The sequence below is a fragment of the Desmodus rotundus genome, chromosome 3 (genome assembly GCF_022682495.2).
Source record: "Desmodus rotundus isolate HL8 chromosome 3, HLdesRot8A.1, whole genome shotgun sequence".
Classification (NCBI taxonomy): Eukaryota; Metazoa; Chordata; class Mammalia; order Chiroptera; family Phyllostomidae; genus Desmodus; species Desmodus rotundus.
In genome coordinates this window covers 61,101,326-61,120,498 of record NC_071389.1, presented here as the reverse complement: position 1 = coordinate 61,120,498, position 19,173 = coordinate 61,101,326, and the positions used below count along the sequence as shown (strand labels likewise).

Below are 19,173 nucleotides of genomic sequence, written 5' to 3'. Positions count from 1 at the left end.
CTGTGGTATTATGCTATCAAAGTATATGACAAGGCTACACAATCAAAACAGCATGGTACTGGCATAAAAACAGACTTATTGAACAATATAATAGAGGGGCAAGAAATAAACCCATGACTATATGGTCAACTTATAACTGACAAAGAAGGCAAAAACATACAATGGGGTAAAAACAGTCTATTTAAAAAATGGTGCTGGGAAAACTGGACAGATAAATGCAAAGAAATGAAACTAGACCACTTTCTTACCCCAAATGCAAGAATAAACTCAAAATGGACTAGACTTAAATGTAAGACTTAGAACCATAGAATCCTAGAAGAAAACCTAGGCAGTAAGATCTCTGACATTTCTCTTAGCAATATTTTTTCCTGATGTATCTCCTCAGGCAAGGGAAACAAAAGAAAAACTAAATACATGGGACTACATCAAACTAAATGTATTTGCACAACAAAGAAAAAAATAAACAAAACGAAAGACAACCTACTGACTGGATGAAGATACTAGCCAATGACATCTAATAAGGTATCGATATCCAAAATTTACAACTAAACACCAAAAATAAACAATCCAATTTAAAAATGAGCAGAAGAACTGAACAGACACTTCTCCAAAGAGGACACACAGATGACCAATAAACATAGGAAAAGATGCTCAACGTCACTAATCATCAGAGAGATGCAAATTAAACCCACAATGAGATATTACTACTTCGCACCTGTCAGGATGGCTATCATCAATAAATGAACAAGCAACAAGTGTTGGTGAGGATGTTGAGAAAAGGAATCCCTCGTGCACTGTTGGTAGAAATGCAGATTGGTGGCAGCCACTGTAGAAAACAGTATGGAGGTTCCTAAAAAATTAAAAATGGAACTGCCTATGACAGAGATTACACTTCTGGCTATATATTTGAAGAAACACAAAACACTAATTCAGAAGAATGTGTATGTACCCCTATGTTCATGGCAGCATCATATTACTTACAATAGCCAAGATATGGAAGCAACCCATGTCCATTAATAGACAAGTGGATAAAAAAGCTGCAGTGTGTATATATGTGTATATTTACATATGGTAAAATTTCACTTTTATGGCTGAGTAATATTCCACTGTGTGTGTCGTATATATGTGTGTGCACACATATATACATATATGTAGGGGAGCATATATATGTGTACCTATATATGTATACACACACACACACACACACACACAATGGAGTATTTCTCAGCCATAAAAGTGAAATTTTACCATTTATGAAAGCATGGATGGACCTAAAGGGTTTTATGCTAAATGAATGTCAGGCAGAGAAAGTCAAGTATTATACCATATGATTTTCCTTATATGTGGAATCTCAAGACCAATATAAATGAACAAACAAAATTGAAACAGACTCTTATACACAGGGAACAGACTGAGGTTGCTAGAGGGGAAGGGGGTTGGAGACTGGGTGGAGAGGGTGAAGGGATTCTGAAGTACAGATTGGTAGTTACAAAATAGCCACGGGGATGTACAGTACAGCATAGGGAATATAGTCAGTAACACTGTACTATGTATTGTGCCACACGGGTACTGGAAATACCAGGATGACGCATTGTAAAGTATATAATTGTCTAACCATTATGCTGTACACTGAAACTAATAAAAAATAACACTGAATATAAACTGTAATTGAAAAATTAAAATAATAAAAATATAAAAACATTCTTAAGTCATAGGCCTTACTAAAAGGCTGCAGGCTTAGTTTGCCTACCTCATCTCTAGGCAAAATTTTAAGTGTGGAAGCAGTAAGGGAATATTGTACCAAGGAGCTATTTCTATTATAAATTGAGACTAATCCGCATGATGATTGAAAAAACATAGAAAGAGAATTTGGAAAAAATAATACGTGGAATACTTAAACAATGTATTCAGCAAGGTACATTATAAGGCACAGAATAGAGGAAGACATTTGCAATATACATAAGCATCAGTTTTCAGAGTATATTAAAAATTCCCACTAATCAGCAATCTATGGCAGACAACCCAATAGAAATACTTGAAAAGCTACTTCCAAAAAAAGTTATCAAAATGGAGTCCACAAAATATAAAATCATGATCAATTTTAAGGGTATCCTGGGAAGTTAAAATTCCAACCTGAGTAAAATAGCATTAATCACCCACCAGACTGACAAAAATTTTAAAGCATGAGGATAGCATGCTTTATTAATATCCCAAAACAGCAGAACATTGTTTGTTGAAGATGGCACGCCTTTGCTCCAATACATATTTAACTGTAAATCTGTGGGGGCTCTGAGCTGTGATTCTCCTACCAGTGCTTGTCTCAGACCCCATTCAGTATTCCTTCCAATCCACGACACACGGAGCATCACTGGGTCAGCTGGACGATAAAACACAAGTGGCAGCTCTACTTGCAATACCTCTTGGATCTCCTAGTGAGGTGTCTTTTGCTTTGGGCCCACTCAAAGTTGGCAGTCCTTTAGATTACTTGATTGAAAAAAGAAGATTGGAGCAGCACATCCAAATGTGGTAAATCTCTCTCCAAATTCCAAAGAAGTCCATCAAGTGACTCATTCTTAGTGGTAGCTGGGGCAAGATAAAAACCTAGCTTTCCCTTTAAAGGGCATACCTCAACATGTCCCAGACCGTGGAACTTCCGGAAATTTCACTGAATTATCAGGTCCTGAATTATCTTGATGCCTATCTCCAATCTTCTAACCTCTAAGGCTAGACAATTTGGACATTTTAATCTGCAATTTTATTTTAGTTTCAGTATAAATATTAGGTTTCAATATCACACTTAAACAAACACCTTAAAATCATACCTGACTGTCATCTCTTTTAATGTTATTAACTCCATCACCTTCATTTTTCCAAAGAAACTGACTTAAAAGAAATAGGAGATTTGAAAGTCATGTTAAAAAATGATTCCATGTATATTAGCCTTTCATAGTTTCTTTCATCCTCTAAAACAGATATAACACTAAAATTTTTTAAAGTTAGCCTGAGATCATTATCATAATACCTTTCAATATCTTTAATGATCAATATAAACTATACTTAGTATTAGCAATAAAATTGTGTTTCATTATATTACAGCTAAATTCAAATCATAGCCCAATGTCTATTGCAAGGTAAAATAACTGGCAATTCTATAAACATATTTTGTTTGGAGTTCTTTTGTAAAATATAGTTTTATAAAATTCCTTATTTTTTATATAATTTAAATACTGTAATTTTTTAAGTACTGATTTGAATGAAATAATACCAATGTGAAACTCAAGCATACTGATTAGTTCACCCATAACCAAGAATCAAAGAGAGGCTGAAAAATTAGTTCTAAGAAATGCAAATGAAGACAGAAAGTGTTCTGTAATTAGGTTGGTCCTGATGACAAAAGGATTACAACAGAAATGAGTTGAATTTAAAATATCGCTCATTTAACTCCTGTCTTTGTTCTAGTTAGAAGTCCTTGTAACAGTACTCCGGATATCTCACTCTTCTTCTTACAGTTTAGATTATGAAATATGCACTGAATGTTTATACTAATTACCTCTTTTTGGTGCTAAAACAGTCATTATTTGAATCTTCCAATGATCCTGGCGATTCAGAATTTCTGAATTGATTTTTTGCAGTTTGGTTTTCTTTCGGAGTGTCTTTCCCCCCAGCTGATGTTAATGTTCATCCAGGGCAAACGGAGTTCATAACACATTAGAGTTCATAACATAACAAAGAAAATATTAAAATAAAATTTTGTTTTTATATGAACATACTATTATCTTGTCCTATGATTCAGAATATTCATGAAGTCTGCTATACATAATAAAAGGTAACAATTTCCAAAGTAAATCTTATGAGAGATTTCATGAAAGTGAAAGAATTCTTTGGTCAATTCAGTTCGGGAAAAATTGGATTAAGCAACTCTAACAGAAACACAACTGTGTACACACACTCCTACTGCAAGATTTCTCTGTTTTTATGTACAACATGAATGTTCAAGAGGGAGGTAAGTTGGGTTTTACTCAAACTTAATTGTCAAAGTGTCTTTTTTTTCATGTAGCATTCTGAAGACCCCTCTCTGGAAATTCCTGGTGTAAATATAGAGTATGTATTTTCATTTGTATTTCACATACATTTCCATTTATAACATCTCCCTTTATTTTAACACAATTATGAATCTGGCAGTGATAATGTATATTTTTCTCCTTTGGACAAATCAACTTTTCAATTTAGAAAAAATTAATGAGTCATATTAATATTTGAAAAGTCATTTTGTAAGGACTGTCACAATATTGTGCAACCTGAAAGCCTATTGGTTTAATTTTAGTCTGGCTGCTACCATTTATTTCCCAGCCGGCACTAGAATAATCATTTAAGGACAGCAAACAGACTTTTTCTAAAAAATATATTCAATGCAAAATGAACAAAAAGTGGGTATGACAGCTGTTTAAGAGCTACTGGTAAAATACCACCCACCCAATCCACCGCCCCCAAAAGAAACAATACAGAACTGATTTGATTCTGAGTGACATTTTGATTGGTGTGGGACATGCTCCTCTTATTACTAGTAGCAGTTTGGAGCATGACGCACTGCACTATTTTTAAAAATGGAGGGAGGTGATAACTGTGTTTTTGAACTGTGAAGTGTTTGCCCGGAAAAGAAAAGAGTGAAGAATTTAAGCAAAGAAAATAGCATTCACAGGATACAGAGTAGTAATGTATGTAGCATTTTTGGCAAACATGAAAAATTCTGTATGACTCTATCTAGCTCAACGTTACAAAGCATGGGCTTTAGTCAAACCCTAAGATTTCAAGTCCTGGCACTGTCATAGCAGGTGTGACCTGAGGTTAGTTATTACTGTAACTTCAGTTTTCTTATCTCTAAAATGACACAGTGCATGTAAAGCACCCAGCACAGCACACAATTCTTAGAAATCTCTTCAAGTTCTGATTTCTATTCCACCACATTTCCTAGTTCAGTTATTACCTTGGTCTGTTCTCCATATGGTTGCCTAAGTTGTTTTTCTGGAATTTAAATCCAATCATTCCACTCCTGTTAAAATTTCAGCATGCTTCCCACTGCTTACATAATTCCTTAGCTTTTTGTAAGCAAGGGTCTTAAGGTTCAAATCCCTACCTGCTTCTCCAGTTGTACTTCATGGTACTTGTTCCTCCTCTTCTTACCCTAAACTATAGCCGTAACAGCACTAATAACCATAATAGCTAAAAAACATTGAAAAATTATTGAACCAACTACCTTATTGAGAAAACCCTGAAAGCTCCATTCATATCATCACCTACATGAAGGAAAGGCTTCTGGAGTTGGGCAGTGAACAATCTGCACAGCCCAACGTTTGTAACCCTGGGTTTGCAGCCAGAGTATGAGGGTCCTCTATGCCACCTTAAGGAACTTGGGCTTGAAGTAGTAACCAAGGAATGTTTCAAAGGTTTTTAAGCGGGGAGACAGACAATCCAACTTGTAACAAGAAGAATGATTCTGAGAGGATCTAGAGGATAGACTGGAAAGGAAATTATAAGCAAGGTGGGTAGTTAAGATGGTTTTTAAGGTTCTTTTACCTCAGAATTATTCTGCAATAAAGAAAATTTCAAAGCTTAAAGTCTGAACAACTGGAAGTATGATGAAAGCAAAGAAAGAAGTCAAGAAAATATACTGGTTTGGGGTCAATGATGGAGTCAAGTATTGAACATGTTAAAGTTAAGTTATGTCAAAACTGAGACCTGGCTGGTGTGGCTCAGTGAATTGAGCACTGGCTGGCCTGCGAACCAAAGGGTCGCTAGTTAGATTCCCAGTCAGGGCACACGCCTGGGTTGCCAGCCAGGTCTCCAGTATGGGGTGCGCAAGAGGCAACCACACATTGATGCTTCTCTCCCTCTCTTCTTCCCTCCCTTCCTCTCTCTGAAATAAACAAAACCTTAAGAAAAAAAAAAACCCTTAAAAAATGAGAAGATGTAGTGCACAGACTCGCAGGAAAGAACAGAAGATAACTAATGTAAGGGCATACCCATTTCGATGTGTAAAAATGGGTAAAGCAATACCATACTCCTTTTTTCCTTTATTAAAGGACTTACAAAACATACTGTGCATGTTCTTATCTTATCAGCCATATTTGATAATATCACAATGTCAGGGCTCAGATATTTTGAATTCTCATGCACTACTAAAGGGAAATGTGGCAATTTTAAGAACTACACAACTATCATCAGTGAATGGTAGTATAAATATGGAAAAATACTAAGAAACCCTATGTCACATCACACATAAAAACTAATCCCTGGTAGACTAAGTAATAGTAAATCACATGACAACGGTAAATGTTAAATGTGCCTATGGTTAAAGAAGGTGCTAAATTTGGAAGGTCACTGGGTATAGTGTAAACTTAGAATATAAGAATTGCTTTAATTGCAGATAGAAAACAATGCAACTGTTTAAGATCAAGTGTGCTTGCAGCTGTAATGGCTATTGTTATTAGCCTTGGCTAGGGGGTTCATTTCGCTTATAAATGCTTATTATATTTACTTTTTCATCACCAACAGTTTATTTAGTGTATAAATTAAGGTAAAAAAAATAAAAGTGTAGTACCAACTTTATTTATATAAGTTTAACTTTGATTTTTTTAAAATTACCAGTTTTTAAGAACTGAATTATTAGTAAATTGATGGGTATAGTAAGATTAAAAGTTTAAAATTTTTAAAAATACAAATGTCTACCAAGATTAAAGTTGTTTTGCATTGGTTTAAAATACTGTTCTGCTAACTAAGAGCCTTCTGGATTTAAAATAATACCAAGGTTTTATGCAGTAATCACTTCCTTCTTTTCTCATTTAGCCTTAACTTTATCTGAAACTATAATATTATGAAAGAAGTAAAGGTGGTAGAGTTAATTTAAGCACAGTAAGTTTTTGATTTTGTTTCTATTTTAGCATAGTACTTAAATTGTTTTTTTTTCTTCCACCTGGTGAAACTATTTTAATATCCCCAAATTGAACTGGAGTTTTCCCTTTTATGGTGCCTATATTTGTAAGGCTAGATTGGCCCAGAATTTCCTTACAGACCTGAATGCTAAAATATACTATAATAACCTCTTTGTCTCTCCCATTGCAGTTGAAATCACCTTCTTCCTTATTTTTGTTAAGAGGCTTTTTCAAAGTATTTTCTAAAAAACTTGGATCTGTTCCAGGTTCTTCCTTTGACAGAGTTGCACTAACTGGTCTGTGAATTATTTCGACAGCCTCAGCGACACCATTGTTAGTCTGCCGCCCATCTAAAGAAATTGTTGATGCAGAGTAAGTATTTCCAAAATGATCCATTATAGGAAGCAAATATAATTCTGATTGAAGAGCCTAAAACACATAGGAAATATTAAATAATTAGAAACTTAAGAAACAGTAAGTTAAAAAATTAGCCAATAAGATAAAATTAGCATAGATTTAAAATGTCATGTTACATACATATGGAGGAACAAATGATTTGAGTTTCAGTTCTGATTCTTGTTTTGCCTTCACCTAGAAATAAATGAGAAAAATATTAATGCTTTTGTAAGATTTTTCAATTATTTTGCCTCTACTTTTTTTCCCCTTAAAGGCACATACCTATGCTATAGAAATCTAACCTGAAAGCTGGTAACTAAGGCTAGATTCTAGAAAATGTAGAATATAATCCTATTTCTATTTTCTGTACTAAACATAATAGAAATTCTTTGTTATTTAATAATAACTATGACCATCATTTGCATGAACTTACTGTGTGCCAGGCACTATTCTAAGTGTTTTTCATATATTATCTCAGTTAATACTCAAAATTTCAAGCAATAGGCACACATATTGTCTATAGTTCACAGGCAAGATCGAGGCAAAGAGAAATTAAGTAAATTCCCATGATTTTTAACTAGGAAGTTTCCAAGTTGGGATTCAAAACCAGGTAATCTGGCTCCATAGTCTAACATTGTACTCTTTACTTCGTAAATATTCATTCATCCTCCATTCATTCAACAAATATTGAGGGCATACTATGTTTCAGGCAGTGTTATATATAGTAGGGGTACAATGGTAAACAGGGCTGAGTTCTTGCTCTAATATAGCTTAACATTCTACTTTGGGAGAACAGATGTTAAGTAAACATGATTTAATATAAGGATTTGTGAAAATAAAATAGAATGGTGTAATGGAGTGTACCTTAGAGAAAGAATATCTAAAAACTAGGTGGTCAGAGAAGGCCATTTTAAAAAGATAATACTTGAGCTGAGACCTGAATCATGAATAGGCAAGCTATTAGAAAATCAGGGGTAAGTGATTTCTAGGCAAGTACAACTATATTATAAATCAGAAGTGAGTTTGCTGTTGGGGACCAAAGGAAGATTTTTGTGTCTGAAGTATAGAGCTAAGTAGAAAATAATAGTAGATGAAATCTGAAAATCAGCCCATTCTTTAAGACCTCCTTATTGCTTGCCTAACTTTTGTAAAAGTTTCCTGGTTACAATCCCTGCCTGTAGTCTCTTAAGGCTTTCATCATGGCATCTTTTGCTCAAAAACTCCAAAATTTCAGAAAAGAAATCTAAACTCATTAATCTGGCATTCAAGACATTCAACAAACTACTTTTACAACTTACCTACTATTCCCTTTCACACGATCAAAAATGAACCACTTACTCTTTCTTAGCTGTCTGCTTCTCCACTCTTGTGCTCATTCTATTTTCTCTGCTCAGAAAGCTTTTCCCACCCAACATCTTTGCAAAATCAGATATTTATGTTTCAAAATCCAAAATGAGTATCACTTCTCCCTTGAAGTTCTCCATCTCCCCTCTTCTCCTGCTGGAAGTACTCTCTTTTTCTTCTGAACATACAAAATATGCCATTTTATTTATTAATGTATTTTATCTTCACAACACTGAATATTCCTTAAGGGCAGAAACATTATCTAATTCTTTTTTTCTCACTTTATACACAGAAAAAAACATCAATAAATATTTGTTGAAAATAATAAAATATTAGAAGAATTTTAGACGTTGACTTAAATTATCTTTAAGATTCCTTCCAACCTAGGATTCTATGGTTAATATTTTGTAACTTTAATAGCATGAAAAAAAGTTATGAGAGTTCATTTTTTTTCTTCATTGAGGAAAACTAACCTAAAAATCAGTAATTTAATATCCTGGCAGATTAAATGCAACTGTGATGACAAAAAACATCAAATCTAGCTGCTGATTCTAAAAATTCCACATAGCAAATTCCTCTACAGTACTACTTTGGGGGAAAATGTTTAATGGAAAATGTTTTTTCCATTAAGAGTCATAACTTAATTTGTTCAATTAACATTTAAATGTCTCTTGTTAGGTACTGATTATAAATATAATAATGAATAAAATAAACTCCCTCCTCATAGGGAACTAGAGTCTAATGACAGAGTTAGATGTTAAATAAGTAATCACATAAATGAATATATAACAATGATACATTGTGTTAACTATAGTAGAATAGGAATATACTGAAAGTTTACATATGAAAAATCTTGACTAAACAAATAAACCTTATATACATATGAGAAACCAGAAAATTTGAGATCTGATGGATTCCTGGATTGAGAATTTCAGCTAGGAAGCTCTCTCCTTAGAAAATCCTGGCACTAAATCATAGAAATTACAAATAGGAGCGATCAATAGAAAAAAGCTGATACAAAAAAAGTATGTAGGAGTTACATCATTTCACACCAACCAAGGCTAGTGTGGCATAAGCAATGAGAACCCATTTTTCTTCAGAACACATGTACGTTTAAAAAGCTTTTAAACACTATCATTTAAATTTAAAGATATGGCCCTGACTGGTGTGACTCAGTGGGTTGGGCATAGTCCCACCAATCAAAAGGTCACCAGTTAGGTTCCTGCCTGGGTTGCAGGCCAGGTCCCTGGTTGGAGGAATGCAAAGTGCAACCTATTGATGTTTCTCTCCTTCTCTTTCTTTCCCTCGCTTTCTTCCTCCCTTCCACTCTCTCTAAAAATAAATAAATTAAAAAAGACATGTTACTTATATGATTACATTTTAAATTTGTCTTCATTTTCTTCCCAGGGAAATTCACACATAAAAAAAATACCCCCTTCAATTTAGTGCCTGATAATATGCCAGTAAGATCCATCTGTTCTTGATGATCTGCGTGTTTAGTGATACTTTCATTGTGATGGAGTAGTTGAGGAGCTGAGTTGATGAACATTTAAAAAACATTATTTGTTAAGATATACTTTTCTTTAATCAAAAGGAAACAAAATTTAAAAACTTACCACAGCTAGATTATTTCCAATGTATTTCAGAAATAAAAATTTTTCTGCAGCAGCGTCTTCACCAAGGAATTCACCAAGACACTCCCTCAGGGCTTGTAAAGTAAGGTGAGGAGACACTCTGAAATATCATGATATTGCCTTATAATGTAAAGCAAAGTAAGTTTCAGCTGTATTAAAGATTGATAACTTGCCCTGGCTGGGTGCTTCAGTTGGCTGGAGCATCATCTCATGCACCAAAAGGTTTCAGGTTGATTCCCAGTGAGGGCCCATACCTAGGTTGCAGGTTTGATCCCCAGTTGGGGCGCATGTACAGGAGGCAACTGATCAATGCTTCTCTCTCACTTCGATGTTTCTCTCTTTCTCTCCCCTCCTCTCTCTCTTAAAATCAATTTAAAAAAAATATCATCAGTTGAGAATTAAAAAAAAAGATTGGTAAATTTACTCAGCTATCTCAAACACAAACACCAATTAAATGTATCACATATATCTTACTATATTGTTTCTATGTTGCTTGGCACTTTGTAGGCCTTTTAAAATATTTTTTTTAATTTTATTTATTTATTTTTTGATAGAGAGTAATGGGGAGGGGATGAAGAGAGAGAGAGAGAGAGAGAGAGAGAGAGAGAGAGAGAGACACTGATTTACTGTATTCATTGATTGCTTCTTCTATGTGCCCTGACTAGAGATCGAACCCACAACCTTGGCATATCTGATGAACTGAACTAACCAACTATTTGGCCAGAGCTATAATATATATTTATAACATATAATAATATATATTACTATCATATTATTATAATTATATATTATAATATATAATATTTTGAAAATATATGCTTAAAAGTCAGCCTTTTAAAATTATGCAAATTAACACTTTATTAAAAACTTTTTAAAAATCCTCACCTAAAAATATGTTTTTTACTGATTTTAGAGAGAGGGAAAGGGGGGAGGAGGAGTAGGGGAGACAGCCCAAAACATCCATGTGAGAGAGAAACATCAATTGGTTGCCTCCCATCCACATCCCAAGCAGGGATTGAACCTGCAACCTTTTGGTGTACAGGAAGGCACTCCAACCAAGAGGACCACACTCCAATCAGCTGAGCCATCTGACCAGGGTAAAACCCTTTTTGTACTGAAAGAAAAATGCAGAGCAGAATATGGTGGTGAGGTAGGTGGGAGCTGAACCCACTTGCTCTTGCACCCAACTGGGACACCTAGCCAATCTTCCAAAGAACAGAGTGAACAGCCAACAGAATTCCAGCTGATATGAAGTTTGAAAGCCAAAGGTTACAAAGGACATTTAAAAACAGATGTGTGAGACAATAAGATGTGGAGCTGTGAGAAGACCAAAGACAGATCCAGAAAGAAGTCAGAAGGCTAACACCAACAGCTGAGACAAATTTCACTTTGCTAGCCTTCAGAATTTGTATTTTTTTTGTTTTTATTTTTTTTAAATTTCTCCTCTTTCCATTCAGGTTCTTTTTGTTTTGTTTTGTTTGTTTGTTTTACTCCATTGATTGGTTTTCTTTATTCTCCCTTTCATATTACACTTTAATTTTTCTTCTTTCACTTCACTTGTAATTCCAATAACACACTACTCTTGGTCTTTCACTTTTTATTCTTTTGATTCAGATTATATGTTCCTTATCATATTATTGTTATTCCAAATCCCACACAACACACTTCCCTGGTCTTAATCCATTTCGCCATCTTCCTGAGCTTTATTACTGTTGCAGTTAACTTTATTCTCTCACACACTACGCCAAGTTCCTATCCCATACTCTCACTCTATCTCACCATCTAACCTCACATAAGTGCTCTGCTTTCCAAAGCCAGCTCACATTTTTTCCCTTCTAATAAGAGTGTTATCTCTTTTTTACCTTTTACAAAAAGTGGCTAGTTGGGTGAAATATCATGGTTATTGCTGTACTTCTCCTATCTATTCTCTACTTGTTAGTACTTTAAGTCCCATAGAATATTCTCCTGCTGTCATACTCCATTTGCCTTATCCATGCCCCCAATCACATACAAGACAATGTGGGAGTTGTGAAGACCAGTAAACCTGCTGGAGGAGAGAACTCGCCAACAAGGGAGCCACCAACAGGTAAAGCCCAAGTACAACAAGAGAGCCCACACAAATGGAAGAAAGGGGAACTCTAGAGCATCAAGACAAGGAGAAAAAAGATAATGTACCACTGAATCCTACAGAATTCCTACCACAGAAGTTCACCCTATGAAGACAGCTGGCAAAGCAGAGCCTCGAGGATCACAGAAACAAACAAAAAGAGTCACCTAAAATGGGGAGACAAAGAAAGAACACAAAAGCAAAAGGGATGGAATACTCCCCACTAAAAGAGCTAAATGAAATGGAGGCAAGCAAACTATCAGATACAAAATTCAAAAGAATGGTTATAAGGATGCTCAAGGAACTCATACACAACTACAAGGAACTGAGTGGGAACTACAACAGTATGAAAAGGAAATAGAAACTATAAACAAGAACCAGGAAGAAATAAACAATACAATTTCTGAAATTAAAAAAAAAACACACTAGAAGGAATTACAAGCAGGCTGGATGAAGCAGAGGACCAATTTAATGAGCTGGAAGACAAGGCAGAAAGAAATACCCACATAGAGCAGCTGCACGAAAAAGACTCAAAAAGAATGAAGGGTTAAGGGAACTGCAGGACCACATGAAACACAACAACATTTGAATCATAGGAATACCAGAAGGAGAACAAAAGGAACAAGGGATAGAAACCCTGTTTGAAAAAAATAATGACAAAAAACTTCCCGAACCTGGAGAGGGAAAAAGCCATGCAAGTTCAGAAGCACAGAGGGTCCCAATCAAGACGAGCCCAAAGAGGCCCACTCCAAAACACATCATAATTAAAATGCAGGTTTTAAAGACAAAGAGAGATTCTTAAAAGCAGCAAGGGAGAAACAAGAAGTAACATACAAGGGAGCTCCGATAAGGCTAGCAGCTGATTTCTCAACAGAAATGCTCCAAGCCCGAAGGGAACGGCAAGAAATATTCTAAGTAATGAAAAGCAAAGGCCTGCAACCAAGACTACTCTATCCAGCAAGTCTCTCAATTAAAATGGAAGGCCAAATAAGGAGTTTCCCAGATAAAAGTAGACTGAAAAAATACAATACACTTCCATCAAACCAGCACTGCAAGATAAGTTAAAGGGATTGCTTTAAGAGGTGGGAGAAAAAGAGTGAGAGAGAGAGAGGAATACAGGTACAAAGGGGGAAAATGGCAATGAATAAGTACCTATCAATAATAATCTTAAATGTAAATGGATTAAATGCTCCAATCAAAAGACATAGGGTAGCTGAATGGATAAGAAAACATGGCCTGCACATATTCTGCCTACAGGAACCAACCTCAGAAAAAAAAGACCTACACAGACTGAAAGTAAAGGTCTGGAAAAAAATATCCCAAGCAAATGGGTGGGAAAAGAAAGCTGGTGTAGCAATACTTATATTGGAAAAAAGAGACTTCAAAACAAAGGCCATAAAAAGACACAGAAGGACACTTCATAATACTCAAGGGAAGAATTTACCAAGGACATATAAGCATTATAAACATATATGTACCCAACATAGGAACACCCAAATATATAAGGAAAATCTTGGAGGACTTCAAGAAAGATATAGACAGCAACACACTTATACTAGGGGATTTTAACACCCCACTGTCAAAAACAGAAGGATCTTCCAAACAAAATATCAACACCGATATTGTGGCACTGAACAATGCCCTAGATCAAATGGACTTAACTGATATAAATAGAACCTTTCATCCCAAAGAAACAAAATACAAATTATTTTCAAATGCACATGGAACATTTTCAAAGATAGACCACATATTAGGACACAAAACAAGCCTCAAAACATTAAAGAAAATTGAAATCATATCAAGCATTTTCTTGGACTACGAGGGCCTGAAACTAGAAACCAACCTCAAGGAAAAAACTCAAAAACACTCAAATTCATGGAGATTGAATAACATGCTATCAAATAATGAATTGATTAATAATGAGATCAAGGAAGAAATTAAAAACCTTCGGAAACAAATGAAAATAAACACATAAGAGTCTAAAACTTATGGGACACAGCAAAGGCAGTCAGGAGAAGAGTTCATAGTGATACAGGCCTACCTAAAAAAGATGGAAACATTTCAAATAAACAACCTAACCCTACATCTACAAGAAGTCGAGGAACAATAACAAACAAAGCTCAGAGCTAGTAGAAGAAAGGCAATATCAGAGCAGATCACAGCAAAGATCACAGCAAAGCAAGATCAGAGCAGAATTAAATGACACAGAGACTAAAAGAACAATTCAAAGGATCAATAAATCCAGGAGCTGGTTCTTTGAAAAGATAAAATTGACAAGCCTTTAAGCAGATTCATCAAGAAAAAAAGAGAGAGGACCAAATAAATAAAATCAGAAATGAAAGAGGAGAGATTACAACTGATACCACAGAAATATAAAGGATTGTAACAAATTGCTATGAACAACTATATGCCAAGAAATTTGAAAACCTGAGTGAAATGAACATATTTCTGGAAACATATAATATTCTAAAACTGAATCAAATAGAAGCAGAAAACCTGAACAGACCAATAACAGCTAGTAAAGTTGAAGCAGCAATCAAAAAACTCCCGGCACACAAAAGCCCTAGACTAGATAGCTTCACTGGAGAGTTTTACAAAACATTTCAGGAAGAGCTAACCCTTATCCTTCTCAGAGTATTCTAAAAAATCCAAGAAGAGGGAAGACTCCCAAACCCTTTTTATGATGCCAGCATCATCCTAATCCCAAAACCAGATAAAGACACAACAAAGAAAGAAAACTACAGGCCAGTATCACTGATGAACACACATGCTAAAATCCTCAACAAAATATTGGCAAACTGCATCCAGCAATACATTACAAAGATCGTACACCATGATCAAGTGGGATTCATCCCAGGGACTCAAGGATGATACACTGTTTGCAAATCAATAAATGTAAGACATCACATAAACAAGAGGAAAGACAAAAATCACACGATCATATCAATAGATAAGGAAAAAGCATTTTATAAGGTACAGCACCCATTTATGATAAAAAAAAAATTCAGCAAAGTGGGAGTAGAGGGAGCATACCTAAACATAATAAAGGCCATAAATGAGAAACCTACAGCCAACATCACACTCAACAGGCAAAAACTAAAAGCTTTCCCACTAAGATCAGGAACAAGACAAGGATACCTGCTTTCACTACTTCTATTCAACATAGTATTGGAAGTCCTGGCCACAGCGATCAGACAAGAAGAAGAAATAAAAGGCACCCAAATTGGAAAGGACGAAGTAAAACTGTCCCTCTTTGCAGATGACATGATAGTATATATAGAAAACCCTATAAACTCCACCAAAACCCTACTCAACTAATAAATCATTTTGGCAAAACAGTGGGATATGAAATCAATATTCAGAAATTGAAAGCATTTTTGTACACCAACAATGAAATATTAGAAACAGGAATCAGGAAAAAAATCCCATTTGCTATAGCAACAAGAAAAATAAATTACTTGGGAATAAACCTAACCAAGGAGATAAAAGACCTGTAGTACTCAGAAAACTACACAACTCTGAAGAAAGAAACTAAGGAAGACAGAAGTAAATGGAAGCATATACCATGTTCATGGACTGGAAGAATTAACATCACCAGAATGTCCATACTACCCAAAGCAGTTTATAGATTCAATGCAATCCCTATTAAAATACCAATGGCATTTTTCACAGATATAGAACAAACATTTCAAAAATTTACATGGTACCATAAATGACCCCAAATAGCCTCAGCAATTTTGAGAAAGAGGAACAATGTAGGAGGGATCATAATACCTGGTATCAAACTATATTACAAGTCCATGGTAATCAAAACAGTCTGGTACTGGCATAAGAACAGACACATAGACCAATGGAACAGAATAGAGAGCCCAGAAATAAACCCAAGTCTCTGTGGTCAATTAATATTTGACAAAGAGGGAAGAAGCATAAAATGGAGTAAAAATAGCCTCTTCAACAAATGGTGTTGGGAGATCTGGAAAGCAACATGAAAAAAAAAATGAAACTCGACCACCAACTTAACACCATACACAAAAATAAACTCAAGGTGGATAAAAGACTTAAATATAAGTCATGACACCATAAAAGTCCTAGAGGAGAGCATAGGCAGGAAAATCTTAGAAAGCCCACACAGCAATATTTTCATCCATATGTCCCCTAGAGCAAGGGACATAAATAAAAGAATAAACAAATGGGATTTCATCAAAATAAAAATTCTGCATGGCTAAAGAAATCATCAGCAAAATGAAAAGGGAACCAATAATATGGGAAAACATATTTGCAAATGATACCTTGGATAAGGGTTTGATCTCCAAAATATATAAAGAACTCACATGATTTCACTCCAGGAAGACAAACAATCCAATTAAAAAATGGGCAAAGGATCTGGACACTTCTCCAAGGAGGATACAGAGGTCCCAGAGACATGAAAGGATGCTCAGCATCACTAGCCATCAGAGAGATGCAAATTTAAATCACAATGAATTACCACTTCACACCAGTCAGAATGGCCATCATAACCAAATCAACAAACAACAAGTGCTGGTTAGGTTGTAGAGAAAAGGGAACCCTAACACACTGTTGGTGGGAATGTAGACTGGTGCAGTCACTGTGAAAAACAGTATGGAATTTTCTCTGAAAACTAAAAATGGAATTGCCTTTTGACCTAGCAATTCCACTGCTGGGATTATAGCCTAAGAACACTGAAACGGCATTTGAAAAGAACCTATGCACCCCAATGTTCATAGCAGCACAATTTACAATAGCCAAGTTATTGGCTATTAACTGGAAGCAACCTAAGTACCCATCAGTAAATGAATGGATCAAAAAACTATGGTACATTTACACAATGAAATACTACACAGCAGAAAGAAAGGAGCCCCTATCCTTCAAGAGAGCATGGATGGATCTAGAGAGCATTATGCTAAGAAAATAAGCTAGGTGGTAAAAGACAAATACCATATGATCTCACCTATAAGTGGAACATAATCAACAAAACAAACAAGCAAGCAAAATATAACCGGAGTCACTGAAATAAAGAACAAACTGACAGTAACCAGAGGGAAGGGAGGAGTGGGATAATGAGGGAAAATAGGGAAAGGGTCATCAAGGAACATCTATAAAGGACACATTGACAAAGCAAAAGCAGGCAGGATCGAGGATGGGAGGTGGGGATGAGTGGGGCAGTGGGGAGTGCTTGGGAGAAAATGGACACAACTGTACTTGAATAACAGTAAAAAAAGGAAAAATGCACAAGGTGGACTTCCGGCCAAGATGGAGGCATAGGTAGACACACTGCACCTCCTCGCACAACCGAAAGAAGGACAACAACATTTTAAAAACAAAAACAACCAGAACTGACAGAAAATCGAACTGTATGCAGGTCCGACAACCAAGGAGATAAAGAAGAAACATTCATCCAGACTGACAGGAGGGGCGGAGAGGACTCACAGCAGGGCAGTGGCTGGAGGATCCAGCAAGGTGGTGTGGAACGGGGCAGGCCAGGCTGCAGCTGGCAGACCCCACGGCCCCACATTCGCACATAGATAAACTGGCAGGAACGGCGGGGGAGGCAACCCAGGGCTCCAGCCCAGGGAAATAAAACCTCAAACCTCTGACTGAAATACCTGTGGGGGTTGAGGTGGCAGCAGGAGAAACTCCCAGCCTCACAGGAGAGGTTGTTGAAGACCCACAGGGGTCTAGAGCGTGCACAAGCCCACCCACTTGGGAATCAGCACCAGAGGGGCCCAATTTGATTGTGGGTAGCGGAGGGAGTGACTGAAGTCCAGCCACTTAGAGTGGAGCAAGCGCCATTGCTCCCTCTAGGCCCCTCCTCCATGTACAGCATCACAGCGCAGGGACCAGCGTTACCCCGCCCCAGTGAACACCTAAGGCTCCACCCCTTTATGTAACAGGAGTGCCAAAACAAAACCAAAAATATGGCCCAAATGAAAGAACAGATCAAAGCTCCAGAAAAAATACGACTAAGCAACAAAGAGATAGCCAACCTATCAGATGCATAGTTCAAAACACTGGTAATCAGGATGCTCATAGAATTGGTTGAATTTGGTCACAAACTAGATGAAAAAATGAAGGCTATGCTAAGAGAAACAAAGGAAAATGTACACGGAACCAATAGTGATGGGAAGGAAACTGGGACTCAGATCAGCAGTGTGGACCAGAAGGAAGAAAGAAACATCCAACCAGAAAAGAATGAAGAAACAAGAATTCAAAGAAATGAGGAGAGGCTTAGGAACCTCCAGGACATCTTGAAATGTTCCAACATCCGAATTATAGGGGTGCCAGAAGTAGAAGAGGAAGAACAAAAAATTGAAAACTTATTTGAACAAATAATGAAGGAGAACTCCTCTGATCTGGCAAAGGAAATAGACTTCCAGGAAGTCCAGGAAGCTCAGAGAATCCCAAAGAAGCTGGACCCAAGGAGGAACACACCAAGGCACATCATAATTACATTAGCCAAGATTACACAGAAGGAGAGAATCTTAGAAGCAGCAAGAGAAAAGGACACAGTTACCTACAAAGGAGTTCCCATAAGACTGTCAGCTGATTTCTCAAAAGAGACCTTACAGGCAAAAAGGGGCTTGCAAGAAGTATTCAAAGTCATGAAAGCCAAGGACCTACATCCAAGATTACTATATCCAGCAAAGCTATCCTTTAGAATGGAAGGGCAGATAAAGTGTTTCTCAGATAAGATCAAGTTAAAGGAGTTCATCATCAACAAGCCCTTATAGGAAATGTTAAAGGG

The 19,173-nt window shown here is 36.2% G+C and overlaps 1 protein-coding gene across 4 annotated transcripts in view; it reads right to left on the bottom strand.

The window, feature by feature from the left end:
- The window catches only part of SPATA1 (spermatogenesis associated 1), a 61,277-nt gene that overhangs the window by 25,754 nt on the left and 16,350 nt on the right, over positions 1-19,173 (bottom strand). For all 4 annotated transcript variants that reach the window (XM_024565556.4, XM_045199601.3, XM_045199599.3 and 1 more), the window contains exons 4-8: positions 10,286-10,403; positions 7,467-7,520; positions 7,130-7,358; positions 3,551-3,665; positions 2,823-2,883 (exon numbers count right to left, since the gene is read on the bottom strand). In XM_024565556.4, coding sequence (XP_024421324.3) covers positions 2,823-2,883; positions 3,551-3,665; positions 7,130-7,358; positions 7,467-7,520; positions 10,286-10,403 — 577 coding nt within the window. The remainder of the gene's footprint in view (positions 1-2,822; positions 2,884-3,550; positions 3,666-7,129; positions 7,359-7,466; positions 7,521-10,285; positions 10,404-19,173) is intronic.